The sequence below is a fragment of the Ylistrum balloti genome, unplaced genomic scaffold (assembly GCF_031769215.1).
Source record: "Ylistrum balloti isolate Yb309-2 unplaced genomic scaffold, AGI_CSIRO_Ybal_v1 Utg370010, whole genome shotgun sequence".
Classification (NCBI taxonomy): domain Eukaryota; kingdom Metazoa; phylum Mollusca; class Bivalvia; order Pectinida; family Pectinidae; genus Ylistrum; species Ylistrum balloti.
The window spans coordinates 81,004-100,595 of NW_026782083.1; the positions used below are offsets into that span (position 1 = coordinate 81,004).

A 19,592-nucleotide genomic window follows, 5' to 3' on the forward strand; every position below is an offset into this window, starting at 1 on the left:
AAAATTCACCACATCCAGACAGAAAATGCTGAAATGGGACAGTTTGGCAAATTTGGACTCTGTATTCTTATACACTTATGCTGCACAGTAATGCACTTGATAAAGCACACTTATGCTACACAGTACTCTTCTTGATAAAGAACACTTATACTGCACATTAGTTGATAAAGAACACTTATGCTACACAGTACTCTTCTTGATAAAGAACACTTATACTGCATATTACTTGATAAAGGCCACTTATACTGCATATTACTTGATAAAGACCACTTATACTGCATATTACTTGATAAAGACCACTTATACTGCATATTACTTGATAAAGACCACTTATACTGCATATTACTTGATAAAGACCACTTATACTGCATACTACTTGATAAATACCATTTATGCTGCACATTACTTGATAAAGACCACTTATGCTGCACATTACTTGATAAAGACCACTTATACTGTATATTACTTGATAAAGACCACTTATGCTGCACATTACTTGATAAAGACCACTTATACTGTAAATAACTTGATAAAGACCACTTATGCTGCACATTACTTGATAAAGACCATTTATGCTGCATAGTACACTTCTTGATAAAGACCACTTATACCACACATTACTTGATAAAGAACAGTTATGCTGCAATTAATGAAGAACACTTGTGCTTCAATTGATAAAAACATTGTCATAACAAGTGTTATAGTTTGACAATATCGTTGTACTTCAGTACTGTTATGGACAAGTGATACTGAGGGCAGAAAAATTCACCAACTACAACGTTCAACCACACAAAATTTGTAGAGTTTATTGATTGACAATATGCATACAAATACTGTACAAAAATAAATGGACTAATTTCACTGCTATTGAAAATCATTTGGCATCTCAACACACGAGGACATTTGAATACAGGACATGAAGATACATTGATGATTGTGCAATTTATGAAATTTACCTTATCCACATGTTGATGGTAAATACAACATGTCACATCTACACTAAAATTCTGAATACAACAGAATGTCAACATGCTACCATGATATGAAATATTTTGCGCCCTATCATTCATCATGAATAGCACTTCATAAAAGTTTCACTAAAACAATATCTTTCGTACTTCATGCAAAGACTTTCACCAGACTATGAACTTTTAATGTGTATAGATGATAGATACTATCAGTAAAACCAGTCATCTTCTTAGTGATAAATGAAACCAACAGATATAACGAATGAAATGATTAACAGTACCAAAAAAAAAAAAAAACTGATTTTTAAGACATTTTGAAAATGAATGTATATTTAATTCATAACAATTTCAAAATCAGCAGTAGAAAATTAGGTGCCTTGTTTTTACAAATTGATTGGTTTGTTGATAATCATCAGACTATTTTCACAAAAATATTGGTCTGTTTAAACTTTTAAAATACAAAGATAACAAATGTCATGAAAATATTGCAGACTATCTAAACTTAATGTCGACTGATGAACCAGGTGATTGAGAAAAGTTGTGTGGTCTGGAATTTGGATTAGGTAGTAATTGTTCTGAACTGTTGAAAGGAGTGGAAGACCTGTCCCTAAATTAAATGGACTCTGTATTCCCTGGCATGTGGGATACACACATGCTTTGATATTAGTACCTATTCGGATTTACTAGTGAATGTCAACTCCTATTTAATGCAGAAAGAGAAATATTAACATGTGCATAATAGTTTTCAGATTGAACTTGAGGTTTTGCCTTAAGGGCTATAATTTACATCTACATCATCATTGAATGACTGATTATTTTTTTAACTTCCTGTCATTTGAAAAGTATTCCACAGCTAATATATTTGCAAATGGTAATAAGATTCTGGAATTTGTTTTGACATTTGATATGACCCTAATGTGAAGAGTTAACAGACACAAATTAAAAATGTGTACACTATCTTCCCAGAACAATGAACATCACGTAAAATGCACCAGAAGTGCTGAAAATGGATTTATCAACTAAAATTCACCTGACAATTGGCAAGAAATGGGTTTTATTTTCAGTCAGAATATAGATATTAATAATCAAATATTCAATACTAAAAGAAATCAGAATTATTATCCATATCATTATATCTGTACCTATCAGGATTATAGTGCTGCAAAAGGTGAAAAAATTTGGCTAGTTTTGTGGGTCTCAAGACACTATAACCAGCCTGTCAAATTTGCAATCAACATATCTGACCTATTCATGGAATATAGAATTATTTCACTATCAGGAAATTTTCTTACTGATTTTGATATTGGAATTTTCTATATATATTGTTAAATCATTAATTGTCATGGAGGTTTTGTTTTTCTTGAATTCATGGAAATTCTTAAATCCAAAAAATTTATATGTCTACAAAACAATAGAGATAAAAGTTGACATGGATTATTGTGCTAGTGGATTTTGTGTGCAAGATTTATCTACAAAATCAAGTGTCAATATGTTTTTGGAAAATCACAAAATATGAGCCCTTTGAAAATGAATGATTTTATTGTACTTATCAACCTTCATCACTTGAGAAATACAACCTTCTTACATGTGATAAAAATTTATAAATAAGATATTTTTTTTGAGGACATATATCATTTTCATCCAAATCTGCGATGGGTTTTAATATAAAATTTCACTTGCATCTAAAAAGAGTTAAAATTACTGATATTTGTGTACATAGTCAGTAATGAAATCATCAGAACAACATCACTGTTTTGATTTTAAGAATACACTCACGTGTAAAATTGAAGACAATTGCATTGACTGCTGGAATATCAAATGATTTAAATGACCCAGAACAACTATCTCTTTATTCCACGATCAAATACTTTTTTCACCATAACATGGATCGTTGTTTTTTTCAAGCACACATTCATGATGTTTGGTCGTTGTCATGACTCTTCACCACAACATGGATCTTCGCCTTTTAACCACACGTTTACTGATGTTCTGGTCACTGTCACGACTTGCTCGTTTTATGCCCACAGAGATTGGAGCTCCTGAGTTGATGACGGGTGTCAGGAAATTGAAAGTTATTTCCTTGTCTATTATTTGTGAGGAGTTGAGCCGTCTCAGAGGAGGAGTAAACTCACTTCCATTAAGACTATAGATGTCTGTACTTTCTGAGGTCACTGTGCTTTGTGAGTCTGTCATTTGTGAATCTGTGAGTTGTGATTCCAGTGAACAAGCATTGTTGTTTGTCTGCTCAACTTTTGTGTAGATTAGTATATAAGCTTGACTTAGCAGAACATCCTCTAGTTGACAAAGTCGCATTCTAGCATCATTACAGTCCACCCAAGAATCTGCAAAAGTAACCATATTTTTAAATGTTTTATATATATTGAAGGCTGGCTATATGGCAATGATTTATTAGTTTGCTACTTTAATATCCTAAAATCTGGAAAATAGGCCACAGCTTATTTCAATTTTTGTCAGGAATTTAAAGCTTATTTTCAAGATATTTTATAAACCGTTCAGGACATGTTGACTAGACCCTGACATTCACAATCATAATTATTAAGATTTCTTATGCTATATATATATGCTACCTTTATATAACTTAATTGAAATCTAAAATATGTTTTAAAGATAATAGCTATTTAATGTATTTATAAATATAAACATGGTTAATAATACTTTTTCTTCATTGATCCATAACAACTTGGAAACAATAAAATATACTGATGTCCAACTTATATTGAATGAAAATTGACTGAAGAAATCGAAAGCATATTTTTATGGCTGGCTTACTTACGGGACATGTAATTTGATTGTATGGAATTGCAGGCTTATTTTCAGGCCAGACTCACTTTTGAGATATTAGGGTATACTAATATCTGTGTTATAAGATATAATCGTTTCCCTTACACAACACATACTGATTGCTTTCCTATTTCCCATATATAATTGTCCTAGATGTCATGAAACTTTCACATCTTTCAGTTGTGTTACAAATACCAGAGAATCTGCCTTTAAAATCAGGTCTAAGACTTTGAGTTGCCACCATTATGTTAAACAATTCTGCTGCTTATCTTTTTAATTATACTTTTAGCACTATTTTGTAATAATTAAGAACTACCAAGTGTAAATTGTATACAGCCTCTGCTGATTCCACAATAAATCCAAACAGTCCAAGTTTCAGAAAGAAATCTCATGACTTAGAATATTACACTTAGATAGCATGTGAAAACGAAATCATAATTATTGTTTAGTGTATGTGCTGAACAAGGGATTTGTTAACCACTTAAGCATTTGAAATAACTTATGACATTATTTTTGGGTAAAGGATTTTTACACCTAATTGCATAAAGGTTGTTTCCATAACTGAATGACATTTTTAGTTACGATTCACAGTTTACGATACACAGGTCAATTACACTATTAACTTCTTGATGCATGTACACTAAAATCATGTCTGTTTGATCTTTAGGAAAATAAACTGATGGCAACATATTTTACTACTATATTAACAACTGGGCACAATTCAGAATGTAGGATGTAATATTTCTTGATAGTGAAACACTGACCTCCTTCTACACTCCAACAATAGGATGTATAATGTCCGCAGCCGAAGCCCTTTCCATGGTGAATGACCACACCTTGTAGTTGGTACTGGTAGCTGTCCTTCCCTTCCTCATCAGAGACACAGAATGGCTTCATGTCTAACATCTCGTCAAAAGCAGCATGTGTCAGAATCTTCTCTCGATGGAAACGTCCTGACCACCTGAAAATCACGAGATGATAGTTAATTTAATGTATAATGTACACATCTGACAAAAAAAAAATTATTCTAGTATTCAACTTTTTTTCTGGTGTTGATTTTTCAAAAGGTTTGATTTCAGAAAGAAGATTAAAAGCAAAAAAATTGCTGCACTACTTTCTCAAGTACAGGCATCAAGATTTGTGTAACATGAAATAATTCATTTCTACAAATTAGTTTTATTTTTTTTTCCTGAATAAGAGTTTTCTATTATTTTTGTGACAACATTTTCAGAAAAAACTTAGTCTTTCATTACAAAGTAAGGGTATGATACTTGAATATTAAGAAATAAATAATGTGTTTTCATTTGATTTAACAAGCCATAATTTGTATAGCAACTGAAAACTGAAAATGTTCCAAAATGACATTAATCCTTTACTTGACCATCTTCTAGTATTAAAAATTTTCGAAGATATGTTTCATGATTAAATAAAAGGGGGTCCCTGTGCTTTATTTTTTGCAACTTTCACCCAAAATTGCCAGTTTTCCAAGATCAAGAAATCAGCTAAAATGCTGATTTCCAGGTCCTCAATATCTGAAAAAATGGTCGGAATTCACAAATTCGAAATCTGCAATTTGTGGATTTCAAGAGTTATACTCAAGAGAAGTACTCTTGCAACCAGAAAACACTGGAACTGATGATTCTTTTTAACCACATCATACAGTCAACTTTGTCATCAAAAAATGTTGTCTATGAGCAAAATTTCTTCAAAACTTTCAATAAATTGCCTGTTTTCAACTTATAAGTACAACTAAAGACAACAAAGTATATAAAAAGACAAAAGTAAAAGATAATATGTTGCTATTCATTTTATATTGAATTGTTTCTTACTTTTGGTTAAAACATCAGAAGAGTACATCCTTAACAAATAGATATATTTCATGTTGATACTATCAATGAGCATCACATAGATATGACGGTCTCGATTTGTCAAATTAAAAAATGTTTCAATGAGAAATTTTTTTCGACATCTGGTACATGAAGGTTTCTCCAAATGACACAATAATGATGAAACAAGACAATTCAGTGAGTTAAAGTCCCCCATCGGATGTGAGATTATATGCCAAGTACGCAATGTCAGAAAACCTATGCCCCCATTAAGAAGTTCCAGTGATAAATAAAGAAGTAGATAAGGTTCCAACAAACACTTTCTTTGATGTACCAGTAGGTCAAAGGCCAAAATATACGTTAAGGTAACCTCATTTTGATACAAGACACACAGTTTCAATAAAGTTGACAAACATAAGTCAAGGTCATTTCTTTTCGCAAACTTTGTTGGGCATCATCCTGGAAACATACCAGCCAAAATTATGCCTCTAGGTCTTTTAGTTCATGAGAAGGAGTCATTTAAATGTTTTAACAAATCTGACCCCTGTGACCTTGAATATAAATCAAAGTCATTTCTTTTCGCAAACATTGTTCTGCTTCATCCTAGGAACATACCACTTAAATATCACAACAAAAGATCCATTGGTCATTTAGAGAAAGTTGTTGAAAGAAAAAAGTTGTTTTAATGTTTAATGGAAAAAGTTGACACTGGTCGATGGATGCCACATCACAACATATAAACATTAAATCTTTTTGTTATTTCATAAAGAAATTTCTGATTGACACAACATTTTTTGTTTTATGTAGGTTCAATCAAAATTTTGTCTGGTACTCCACATTTTCATATCTACAGACCGGATAAATTAACATCCTGGTAAACTGGCTTTGTGTGACCTGCGAACATTCTGTACTGGAAACTACCTACCTGAACCTCTTCAGATGAAGACGAAGGACATTAGGTAATTTCTTTACCAGGATTTGTTTCTGGGCCTCTGTATACACCACTTTTGTTGGACTCTTACCCCGTCTGCCCTCTGGTGAGTACAACAAAGCAAAAGTCTTATTATCAACATATCACTGTTTAACTTCACAACACATAAAGTCACAAGTAAAGTTTGATATAGCCATGTGTGACAGGAATCATGAGTCTGGTGACTTGTTGTGTAATTACTGTTATTATGGTTTAGTCAAAGAAATACTATTGATATTATGTTAAATAACAGTGACTGAGTTTAATATTAACAGATTCCAATGAAAGGCCTTAATGCTCATCAGTAAGTTTATTACAGTCATGGCCAAACAGGTCACACCTTACACAAGACAAATATGTAATTTTTCATGACTCATCCATTAATTGCTGTTTTAACCATCATATATTTCTGTTCCACATTATATCAGCAAAACTTGTCCCCAATTAACTACTGGTCATTCATAAATTTGCACAAAGTTTCATCAGCATCATTTTAATAGTATTATTTAAAGATGGCAAGATGGTGACCATTTCAAATTTCATTTCACTCCAAAACTGGATAAGCATCCTGTACTGATCACTCACAGGAAGTTTCACCAAAATTGACTGAGCAAAGTTTATAGACAACACTGAGCTAAAAATTTCATTCAATACATAGTCAGTGATTTTATTAACAAATAGTCTTGTTGTTGAAGTCTAGACAAATTTAGTTAGAATATACTTACTATTGCACTTTTCACATGAATAAATCTTTCCCTCTAATTTCTCAATGTCGGTGAACTTTGCCAACATCTCTGAAATCCAAAGACAGTTATATAAAATGATATGGTTGTGTGATACCATAAACTTAACCCTGCTTTTTCAACTTCTTAACACTGTCCTGTAAACCAACAAATATCTATGAGTATTTTATATTGTGATAATTGCATATCAGGACATGCACAAAAATCAACTATCATGACCAAGTGAATTTCCTCGTAGATATGGTTTTATTCAATACGATAAGACATACTTGATGTTATTAAAAAATTATCAGATATATGGAAATTCTAAAATTTATTGAATTATGGGGCTAGCGTTCCTCCCCACCTGGTTTAAACTTTTCTTTTGCTCGCTTTACATTTTCCTCGGTCACCTCCAATGCTTCAAAATTTTGGCCCTTTGAATCACCGATAAGTCCTTGAAGGACGAAAAAGCTGTATGATGCGTTCTTGTTTTGTACAATCTGATCTTACCGAAAACATTTTATCGCAAACTGGTGAGAATAAAAAAATTACAGAAATAATTGCTATACAGATCAAGCCCACTATTTCCAAGTTAAATGATATATCTAATGGCCAGATCTATCTTACATGTTTTGTGGACTACTCCTGTATATTGCCATGTTTAGGTCAAAGTTTAATGAAGATTTGCCTGCAGATGTCATTTAACATGTAAGCAATAGGAAACCAATTTTTTTTTTCTCAAATTATTTTTAGCGAGCACATTTCTACTTGATACTCTCTAATTAGACCTTAATCTTTTGTAGAGACCTATAACAGTATGTATATCAGTAATTTTTTTTTATCTTAATAAACATATACATGTTTAGGTTCTCTACTAATTGTTTCTATGTGAGTTATTATTTCAGAGACAAGCGGAAATGTGAATGTAGGGTTTTTTTTTTATGACTTTGATAAATTCTAAACAAATTGAGTGTTTTAATTGATTGGTGACTTCATTACAAACCTGTTACATGACACATATCCTGTGCCACTTTGAAATTTTCCTTTGTGATTTGATAACGTTCGGGAAATTCTAGTGACAAGTCCATGTAAGGTTCATGGGTTTCTGATACTTTCTTACACTTTAAGCAGGTAACCTGAAAATAAAAGATAAACAATGATATAAAAACATTGTTTTGAAACAATACTTTAGTCTACTTGACAACTTATTCATTTTGTTTATCACTGATTTATCAGGATTAAAAAAGAAAACCAGCATACAAAATACAGAAGATCTCTATGGAGAATTGGTGTTTTAAATACACACTAAACAAAAATTTCTTCATTTTAATGTTTGATGGCTGTACTTGCCTGTCTAATGAGTTGACCTTAAGAGCTGTTTGATGGCTGTACTTACCTGGCTGATGAGTTGACCATAAGAAATAATCAATGGCTGTACTCACCTGACTGACAAGTTCTCCCTGGAATGTTTCATTAACAATATCTTCAGCACCATTGATGACAGCAAGTTCTTGTTGTACTTTGTCCAATAGTTCACTAAAAGAATTAAGAATGTTCATGAAAGCAGTCATTAGATACATTGTACATAGAAATTCATCTGAATTGGTTATCTATCATATAATCTCTTACTTGAAATATTCCTTTCTACTGACTCCACTTGACAAATTTGTTTCTTTATCTAATCCGTATCATTTTAAAAGCAATTATTTCTCATTCTGTAGCACACATGTAAATGTGTCACTATTACCACTAGGAAGATTCAAGGACAAATTCTTTCTCTAAGGAGTATGGAAAAATACTATCCATCTCCTAATGACTTGGCTTGGGAGAATTTCTCATTAACTTGTTTGGCCTTGTAAATCAGAGATCCCATGCCACCAGGTATTGAGGAGGTAATGACCTCTGTTAACATTGTCTCTGTCAACAACTCCAGGTCCCTATAAACATTGATTTAGTTTATTGTTGCTTTACATCCTATTAACAGCCAGAGTCATCTACCGACGTGCCAGGTTAGGATAGTGAAGGAATGCTTAGTTCCTGGAGAAAAACCACTGACCTGCCTCAAACCCATGACCCATGAGGTGGAGGGTTAGTAATGAAGACAGTCAGAAGCCTTAACCACTCGACCACCATGGCCCCTTATACAAACATTGGGATCAATGCACTATTGTAGAAGTCTTAAATTCAGTTTCTTTCTGTCATCTTTTTAAAAATTGTACATAGATTAATATTTTAGACTGTATTTTCTCAACACTTTTTACTATACATGTATATCAGCACAGGATTACCGATTTCACCTAAAAAAGTTCCCAACATATTTACATAATGATAATAGTGCATTATGCTGTTTAACGAAAGCGATGTTAGTAACAGTGCTTACCACAGAAATTCCTGAGCATCTTGCTGGGCATAGCCCTTGAAGGTGGGAATGGCCAGCCAAACAGCCTGTAGAAGGGCATGAGGACTGACCTGTGCCCATCGTCCTGACCACAACACACGGAACAGACCATTCAATTCTTGGTGAAGAAAGCTGTGTAAATTGAATAAAGGATTGTAAAGCTTCATGTATATTAACTGAATTACCGTTACATCCATTGGTGTTTAGGTTTTAACTAGAAATAGTAATTGGGATATAATCCTTTATCAAAGTACCAAACTCATTTTTGGTTAAAAATTAAAATATCTTTTTAGTAATTTAATGTCAGAATTTTAACATATTACACATATTGTATGGTATAAGAAAGTTTACCAATCTAGGGTATTACATTTTGTCTGCAGAAGAATTCTGGGCCTCCACTGTACAGATAAGCTGGCGTCGGACAGACATGCGTGATGTGGACCCCCCACTTAGTCCTCCTTTCTTTGTGCTGCTATTCTTAGACTGGCTGGGTGTCATTAAATGCTGTAAATGAAAAAAATATTCAATTTAAGGAATTAATTTCAAATATTGATAGTTTAGAAAAATCTTAAATTTACCTGAAAATTCTAACTGTTATTTTGCGATTAAATTTTGTACGGAGAGATACATGTATTAAAACTATTTTTCTTTAGTAGGCTTATACAGTGGACTGTGTAAACTGGACTCCGTCTAAACTGGTCAAATAATTTAGTCCTAATAATTTCCTTAATTTTCTTAGCAATTCGCATCAGAAGAACAATGTAAAATGACATCTTTTTGATTGTGACGTCACTTGGTGCCAAATATTGCAGAGAGGTACCAGACAAATTGGATACAGAGAAATATAACCCTGGATAAGGCATGAGATTTATATAAAAAAAAAGCGCTTGCCAATACATTACATCGACTTCTCAATCTGTCTGGGATCATATAAATGACATGTGGTGTGACAAACCTGAAAGCATTCCACTGTAGACTGACGACTGAGGTGAGGTGTTTTGATTGATGACTGGCGAGACAGTAGCCTGGCTGATGCCCGTGGAGAGGGAGATGGGGCAGTAGAGGTGGGGGTGGAGGACATGTCACTCTTGGAAGATGGTGTCTCCAAATGCATGAAGTATTCGCGGAATTGTTCTAAATTACTGTTAATTAGAAACAAAACTGTGTAAATGTCATTAGAATGTAATCATTTTATCACTGTCATCATTATTTTCATCAAGTAGGACTATTTTAATGTAGATTCAACATTTCATTTTACTAGCTGAAAACAAATTTACTTGATCAAAGTTTGGTTATCATTTAGATCAAATTTAGAAATATAATCAATCTGTCTGATTACTAAACACATACAATAGTCCATACTGTCTGATTACTAAACACATACAATAGTCCATACTGTCTGATTACTAAACACATACAATAGTCCATACTGTCTGATTGCTAAACACATACAATGGTCCATACTGTCTGATTACTAAATACAAACAATGGTCCATACTACTAAATACAAACAATGGATTGATTACTAAATACAAACACATATTACTAAACAATAGTCCATACTGTCTGATTACTAAACACATACAATAGTCCATACTGTCTGATTGCTAAACACATACAATAGTCCATACTGTCTGATTACTAAATACAAACAATGGTCCATACTGTCTGATTGCTAAACACATACAATAGTCCATACTGTCTGATTGCTAAACACATACAATAGTCCATACTGTCTGATTACTAAATACAAACAATGGTCCATACTGTCTGATTGCTAAACACATACAATAGTCCATACTGTCTGATTACTAAACACATACAATGGTCCATACTGTCTGATTGCTAAACACATACAATAGTCCATACTGTCTGATTGCTAAACACATACAATGGTCCATACTGTCTGATTGCTAAACACATACAATGGTCCATACTGTCTGATTGCTAAACACATACAATGGTCCATACTGTCTGATTGCTAAACACATACAATAGTCCATACTGTCTGATTGCTAAACACATACAATAGTCCATACTGTCTGATTGCTAAACACATACAATAGTCCATACTGTCTGATTGCTAAACACATACAATAGTCCATACTGTCTGATTGCTAAATACAAACAATAGTCCATACTGTCTGATTACTAAACACATGTAAATATTCCTACCTTCCATTTTTCTAGCTACACTAAATATTCCTACCCTCCATTTTTCTAGCTACACTAAATATTCCTACCCTCCATTTTTCTAGCTACACTAAATATTCCTACCCTCCATTTTTCTAGCTACACTAAATATTCCTACCCTCCATTTTTCTAGCTACACTAAATATTCCTACCCTCCATTTTTCTAGCTACACTAAATATTCCTACCCTCCATTTTTCTAGCTACACTAAATATTCATACCGTCCATTTTTCTAGCTACACTAAATAAATAGCTACATTAAATTCATTTTTCTAGCTACACTCCTCCATTTTTCTAGCTACACTAAATATTCCTACCCTCCATTTTTCTAGCTACACTAAATATTCCTACCTTCCATTTTTCTAGCTACACTAAATGTTCCTATCCTCCATTTTTCTAGCTACACTAAATATTCCTACCTTCCATTTTTCTAGCTACACTAAATATTCCTACCCTCCATTTTTCTAGCTACACTAAACATTCCTACCTTCCATTTTTCTAGCTAAACTAAATATTCCTACCCTTCAATTTTCTAGCTACACTAAATATTCTTACCCTCCATTTTTCTAGCTACACTAGATATTCCTACCCTCCATTTTTCTAGCTACACTAAATATTCTTACCCTCCATTTTTCTAGCTACACTAAATATTCCTACCCTCCATTTTTCTAGCTACACTAAATATTCCTACCCTCCATTTTTCTAGCTACACTAAATATTCCTATTCCCCATTTTGCTAGTGAAACTAAGTGCTACATATTATTGTGTAGTCACCATGTAAAAAAACAATGTCTTCACCTCTTCAAGTACACATCACACCTTAGATTCACAAACAGTCATACTGTACCTGAGGATCTGTAAGATTGAATTCATGTAACAAGTGTTACCAAGGTTACGCAGACCAGTAATTCCTGGGATTAGTGTACGCTTTCGTAGAAATGGGCTTAATGGTGAAGACACATGTGTTTGGCGTTGATTTTTTTGGGGGGTCTGAAATACATTAATGTTCAGTATAAATAACTTTTTTCAACCTATATGTTATTGTTCTTCCTGACATTCTCACATTTTTACTGCCAAGATCACTGAGTCATTATAAACAGATACATTACTTAAATACTGACCACTGATCGCTTATAACAAAGGACTAACTCTAGCCCTCTGAACACAATACTCTATATCTTTTATTCCAGAACATAGCAAGACATTTTCACCATAAAATGAAAAATACAAACAATAATTACTCAAAGCAGGTGACAGCATTATGTCTATTGATGACTACTCAGATAAACCCATCCTGTATTCCTTTTTCTCTGTAATATCTTATATATATAATTTAGCACATCAATACTACACACATATATATACCTTTTTATTCTTTTCCTCCAAAATCAATGCTCGCCATGCTGCAAAAGTCTTCCCAAGGACCTTTTGTCTAAAAATGAACCAATCTTGAGTAAAGTATTCTCGCAAGGATTCATGTGACTAAATGCACAAAATTGTAAACAGGGAAGGTGACGAAGCAATGAGGCCTGTCCATTAAGGTATTGTTTGTTTGTTGTGTGTATTGCCCTGTGATCAGCCTGGGTTATTTTAAGGCAGGCTCTCCTATCAGAAGCTGGTAGCTACTTCTATGAACAACATACAGGAGGCCTGTCTGTTATCAAATTAAGTGACTGTAATGTCATGAAAATGTTGATACTTACTGTCTTTTTAAAAGCATGTTTGGAAAAAGTATGGAGAGATGAATGGCCAGAGCCTCCTTCAATATCAGCTTTGGCTAGAGGGCAATGGTGACATTACAGTTACTTTGTTATCATCTATTGTAATACTGAGATGGAATTGGATTGAAAACCTTCAGCTTTTAACCAAGAGGTAACGAGGTAAGCATAACAAGCTAAACAAAACAAAGTGTGTGTGAAGATACTTGTCTGTAATGAAACGGATACACAATTCAGCAGTTTTTATACAAGAATTCCTGTGAGCAGATCTACTGTAATCTCTTTTGTTTCCAACACTTAAAACTTTTCAAATACCAAATATGCCTTCTAAATTGTAATTGTATTGATTGAAAATTTTGAAATCGCTAAAACCATACAATTATACAATTTAGAAAAGTAATGAAGTACAGTCTCCTCACCTTCTGTGCCAGTCTGCTGTAGCAATTTTGTCATCTTCTTTGGATGTGTATCTGAAAAAAACAATTGGTTCAAGTAATAGTTAACACCTTTTTTTTATAAAACAATCTCTTTTTCTGAATCTCTTATTATCCCATCAAAGTATCATCAAATTCTCCTGAACAAAATATCAATATTCAAGGTGCAACAAAGTTTTGAGTTTAAATTTTTTTTCCTGGTATGTGAAAAATTTAAGCTAAAATTGTAAACAACTGAATATTTTTCATCTATGGATATGTAAGCTATCCCGTAAAATGTAGTGGCTGGTTACTTTGATACTAAATATATCTAAAGAACATCTATACACTGTGGTGGAGAAGAAATCATAGTGAAGGTTTGTTTTTTTCAACAATGTTGTATCAGCCAAGGTATGTGAAGACAGGTGTCAAAAGGATACCAATAATGGAAAACAAAGCACACATTACTAGGTGGAGGTTACATTGTGTGAGACCTACAGATATATTAAGGTCGAGGTTATGGAATGATGAGACCTACAGATACCTAACTGGAAGACACATGGGTGTGAGACCCCCAGAAATACCTAGGTGGAAGATATATGGGTGTGAGACCTTCAGAAATACCTAGGTGGAAGATACATGGGTGCGAGACCTTCAGAAATACTTAGGTGGAAGATATATGGGTGTGAGACCTTCAGAAATACCCAGGTGGAAGATACATGGGTGTGAGACCTTCAGAAATACCCAGGTGGAAGATACATGGGTGTGAGACCTTCAGAAATACATAGGTGGAGGATATATAGGTGTGAGACCTTTAGAAATACATACGTGGAAGATACATGGATTGAGACAACATAATTATTTATGGACTTTGTTAACACATACGTGGAAGTTATGGCAGTATGGGAGTAGGACCGCAATAATTTGATGCCTTTGGTCTCCACATCACAGAAGGTTTGGGTAGCAATGGCACTCAGAGCACTGCGGATTGTCCTAAGGTCCCCAGCAGCATTATCATTAATAACGTAATCATCACAGAGGTAACTGTATAATAAAAATAACAGAATCAGTTGTCAGTAACATGTCAATCATTTCACGACAAGCACAAGAATGGTCTGTGAATACACAGTGAGTTTACAAGGTGCAGTACAAAATCAATTCAGCTTCTAATGGACTGAAAATCAATAATGCAATTTCTCTCTTACTTTTTAACTATTACCTGTGCATGTCAAATTGTTCATGTTTTATCAGACATATTCTGAAGTAATGTTGGCTATATACTGACTTTACTTAATACTGCTCTGATATATCAGTGCAAAACATTCCAACATTTACTTACCAGTAGACATACTTAGAATTCACTTCTATACACAAAGGATGCTGAAAATGAAAATTAGATGTTATTATTGACATATATCCTCTCTTTCACTACTGCCAATAAGACTTTTTACTGTATCTTATGCCATGTATCTGATGCTAATTTCATGAAAACATTGTGAATGTTAATCACATATTAGATTTTACAAACACAAAAATATGATAGAGCCAATCAATACAACTGCCTTACAGCTACAATTCTACCTCATAGTCACAATCCTATCTCAATGTCACAATCCTACCTCATGGTCACAATCCTACCTCATGGTCACAATCCTATCTCATGGTCACAATCCTATCTCAATGTCACAATCCTATCTCAATGTCACAATCCTATCTCAATGTCACAATCCTATCTCAATGTCACAATCCTATCTCAATGTCACAATCCTATCTCAATGTCACAATCCTATCTCATGGTCACAATCCTATCTCAATGTCACAATCCTATCTCAATGTCACAATCCTATCTCAATGTCACAATCCTATCTCAATGTCACAATCCTATCTCAATGTCACAATCCTATCTCAATGTCACAATCCTACCTCATGGTCACAATCCTATCTCAATGTCACAATCCTATCTCAATGTCACAATCCTATCTCAATGTCACAATCCTACCTCATGGTCACAATCCTATCTCATGGTCACAATCCTATCTCATGGTCACAATCCTATCTCATGGTCACAATCCTATCTCATGGTCACAATCCTATCTCAATGTCACAATCCTATCTCAATGTCACAATCCTATCTCAATGTCACAATCCTACCTCATGGTCACAATCCTATCTCAATGTCACAATCCTACCTCGTGGTCACAATCCTATCTCAATGTCACAATCCTATCTCAATGTCACAATCCTATCTCAATGTCACAATCCTACCTCGTGGTCACAATCCCATCTCATGGTCACAATCCTACCTCATGGTCACAATCCTATCTCAATAACACAATCCTACCACATGGTCACAATCCTATCTTATTGTCACAATCCTATATCATTAACACATCCTTTCCTCATGGTCACAATCCTATCTCATTAACACAATCCTACCTCATGGTCACAATCCTATCTCAATAACACAATCCTACCACATGGTCACAATCCTATCTTATTGTCACAATCCTATCTCATTAACACATCCCTTCCTCATGGTCACAATCCTACCTCATGGTCACAATCCTATCTCATTAACACAATCCTACCTCATGGTCACAAAACTATCTCATTAACACAATCCTACCTCATGATCACAACCATACCTCATGGTCAAAACCCTACCTCATGGTCCCAATCCTATATCATTGTCATAATCCTATCTCATGGTAATAATCCTACCTCAAGGTCTTTTCTAAGTAAAAAAAGGTTTGACATAATCAAAATGAGAACCTATATTTTACAATTACTAAAAAACAGACATGTTGTGTAGATGCTTCTCTACCTTGTTGTCGCTGAAGTGTTTTAAGGCATGTTCTTGGTTAAATCTCCCACAAGCCACATTTGGACAGTTTAAACAAGCCTAAAATAAACAGAAAAGGTTAACAGTAATAAAAATTGTACAATAAATAAAAGGAGCAATTTGTAACAATCTTTAATAAAAATGATAAACTTTCAAAGAAAACAAGAGACCAAATGACCTATATTACCTAACTGGTATTCAATGTCTTTCACAAATAATGAGCATTTCACATCATGGGCTTTTATCCCAGGAACCTACCAAATATCAAGACTCTAAGTTTTTAGTTAAGCAAAAGAAATTGCTTGAATCTTTTAACAAATAGGACCTTAACTTTGAATACATGTCGAGGTAATTTCTTATCGTAAACACTGTTGGGTTTCATCCAATATATAGGCCCATTCCAGTCAAATATTATGATTCTAGGCCTTTTGTCAAATTAGAAGAAGTCTTTTCTTTTCATAAACTTTGTTGGACTTCATTTGAGAAACCTATCAGCCAAATAAGATAACAAGGCCATTTTTATGTCAGAAGAACTTTTGGAAGGTTTTGGCAAATTTGAATCTTGTAAACTTAAATATATATCAAGGTCATTTCTTGGGCTTCATCCAAGAAACCTACCATCTAAATATTATGATTCTAGGCCTTTTGGCTACCAAGAAATCCTTCGAAGGTTTTGACAAATTTGACAATGTGGCCTTCAATATGGATAATATTTACTCAAGTGATTGTGTTCACATGGGTCCATGGTTACAACTGAATAGGTCCCATTATTAGCCTCATGCAAAATCTTTATATAAGGCTGCATGCTAAGTGTTATCAAAATCTGTTCAGATTCATCCCATTGTTGACCTCATTTGAGATATTATTAAAGTATGTCTGCATTCCAAGTTTCATCAAAATCTATTCACATGAACTCAAGTTATTTTGTTCACAAAGTCCATGGTAATTACACTTTAAACGGTCATAACTCTGTAAGTTACAACCAAATCTGTCCCATTGTCACACTTAAACAAGATCTTATTGAGACAAGGCTGCATACCAAATTTAATCAAAATCTGTACATATTTACTTATGTTGTCATGTTCAAAAATAAAAGTTAATGCACAACGGCAGATGAACAACGATTGCTGTAGGTCATCATTACCTACGGTCAGGTGATCTAAAAATTCTAAGTCCCATTTTGCAAATTCTATAAAATACATGTGTTTGTTTTCAAGGTCAGCATTTGTCAATTTAATATATGATTTGAAAGAAAAACAAATCTGATAATGAAATCTACCAATATCAAGTTCAATCCAAATCTTCTTTGCGAAATATCAAGTTTCAAATTGAGCCTTATATAAGATAATCTTTCTGTAAAGTCTTGTTCAAACTTACCCAGACACTCTCTGTTGTGCCACATATGTAGCACATCCATTTCTGGGGGTTAATGATGGAACAATTGCTCCATTTTGGTCGACATTTTGATAGATGAGAACAAGTTTCCATGAAGAATTTATACTGAAAAAGTTATCAATGATTACAATTATAATGGAATATTTTAATATTTTATTATGATCAACGACAATTAAAAATTGTAACAGTTATGAAATAAATCCTTGTTTACAAAAAAAATGCATAAATCAATTTAAGTTACATTTCAAGTATGCACAATACATAATAGCAAATAAAATATTTTAGGCTTCCCTGACTTCATAGTTGCCATCTTGAAAACTTAAATTAATTTTTCATATAAACTTTATCCAAGCAAACACTTTATTGTGGTTGTAAAAAGTTGTGGGTAGGTATAAGATATGAAGCATTTGATCAAATGTTCATCTAAATATTTGTTATGAATGTAAAGGTCTGCATGTTGAAGGAAATATAAGTGAAGTAAAGAAATAGAGAAAATAATAAAAATGATCAAGAATAAAATCTTGCAAATAGCAAAAGGTACAATAATATATACGGAATAAGCCTTATACATGCACAAGCTTTATAGAGTTAAGTTACACAGTTTTAGAAGCGTAGTCAGATAAAAGCTTGAAATCAGCCAATCTGACTTTATGAAATAGTGAACACAGTGTTGTTCTGCAAGTTATATTACAATAACAATGTTTGTGGCCAGGTTCGGTTGTACATTGTAATTTGTATCAAGATAAACTACTTTTTGATGGTTTATCAATTTGTTAACAAAAATACCCAGTACTGTATAGTAATCATATTCCTAACATATTTATTTGTTAGCAAATGTTTGTTTCGATTGATAATGCCTCGGTGAATGTAACAAGCACTTGATTTGTACATCAGCGTGACAGATTATTGAGTGTATTTTTAACCTGCTAGTTACAGGTCCGGTACATCCTTCCACATCTAATGATAAACACAATTTGAATATTTTCAATTAAGGGTTATTTCTTTTGTTGTCTACAATCTTTAACAAACTTGACTTACTTTGAATATTGGGATCTCGCCTACATTATCAGCTCCATAAATGACCATGACCTTATAATTACTTGCAATTCTAGAGCCAATGTGACTAACAATTCAGAATAATTTATATTGAAAACAGGTCATACTTAAATTAACTGCATTTTAAGCTGTTCATTTCTGCTTGGAAAGCAAGACAGGAAACCCCACGATCTCCATTTTTAAAAACACATCCCAGAATTCCTGCAAGGTTAGTCCATTCAATAAAATTAGGGATAAATATTCGGTTTGCAAAAACTCATCAAATCGACTTTGGTTATTGCTGACTA

The 19,592-nt window shown here is 33.4% G+C and overlaps 1 protein-coding gene across 2 annotated transcripts; it reads right to left on the bottom strand.

Annotated features, from left to right (window-relative positions):
• Positions 1 to 1,329: 1,329 nt before the first annotated feature.
• On the bottom strand, positions 1,330 to 19,466 carry LOC132548382 (ubiquitin carboxyl-terminal hydrolase 44-like). Of its 2 annotated transcripts, none has more exons than XM_060212246.1 (17): positions 19,413 to 19,466; positions 18,232 to 18,354; positions 16,837 to 16,914; positions 15,352 to 15,392; positions 14,898 to 15,056; positions 14,019 to 14,069; positions 13,247 to 13,313; positions 12,729 to 12,871; positions 10,645 to 10,831; positions 10,057 to 10,193; positions 9,672 to 9,821; positions 8,734 to 8,827; positions 8,295 to 8,427; positions 7,292 to 7,360; positions 6,522 to 6,630; positions 4,535 to 4,731; positions 1,330 to 3,310 (listed from the first exon to the last, which is right to left on the bottom strand). In XM_060212246.1, the coding sequence occupies exons 2-17, from the start codon at positions 18,340 to 18,342 to the stop codon at positions 2,910 to 2,912; spliced, it is 2,127 nt and encodes a 708-aa protein (XP_060068229.1). In that variant the 5' UTR covers positions 18,343 to 18,354; positions 19,413 to 19,466; the 3' UTR covers positions 1,330 to 2,909. The 2 variants fall into 2 exon arrangements, with proteins under 2 accessions (XP_060068229.1, XP_060068230.1); XM_060212247.1 differs by lacking the exon at positions 19,413 to 19,466 and adding an exon at positions 19,288 to 19,301.
• Positions 19,467 to 19,592: the final 126 nt, after the last annotated feature.

Bases quoted from the DNA above. Each gene is read 5' to 3' on its own strand.
- LOC132548382 (XM_060212246.1), bottom strand. From the start codon at position 18,342: ATGGAAACTTGTTCTCATCTATCAAAATGTCGACCAAAATGGAGCAAT. The intron at 13,314-14,018 runs GTGAGGAGACTG...GTTCATTTTTAG, and splicing joins ACAGCAGACTGGCACAGAAG to ACAAAAGGTCCTTGGGAAGA. The intron at 9,822-10,056 runs GTAATACCCTAG...CAATTTACACAG, and splicing joins AATTCTTCTGCAGACAAAAT to CTTTCTTCACCAAGAATTGA.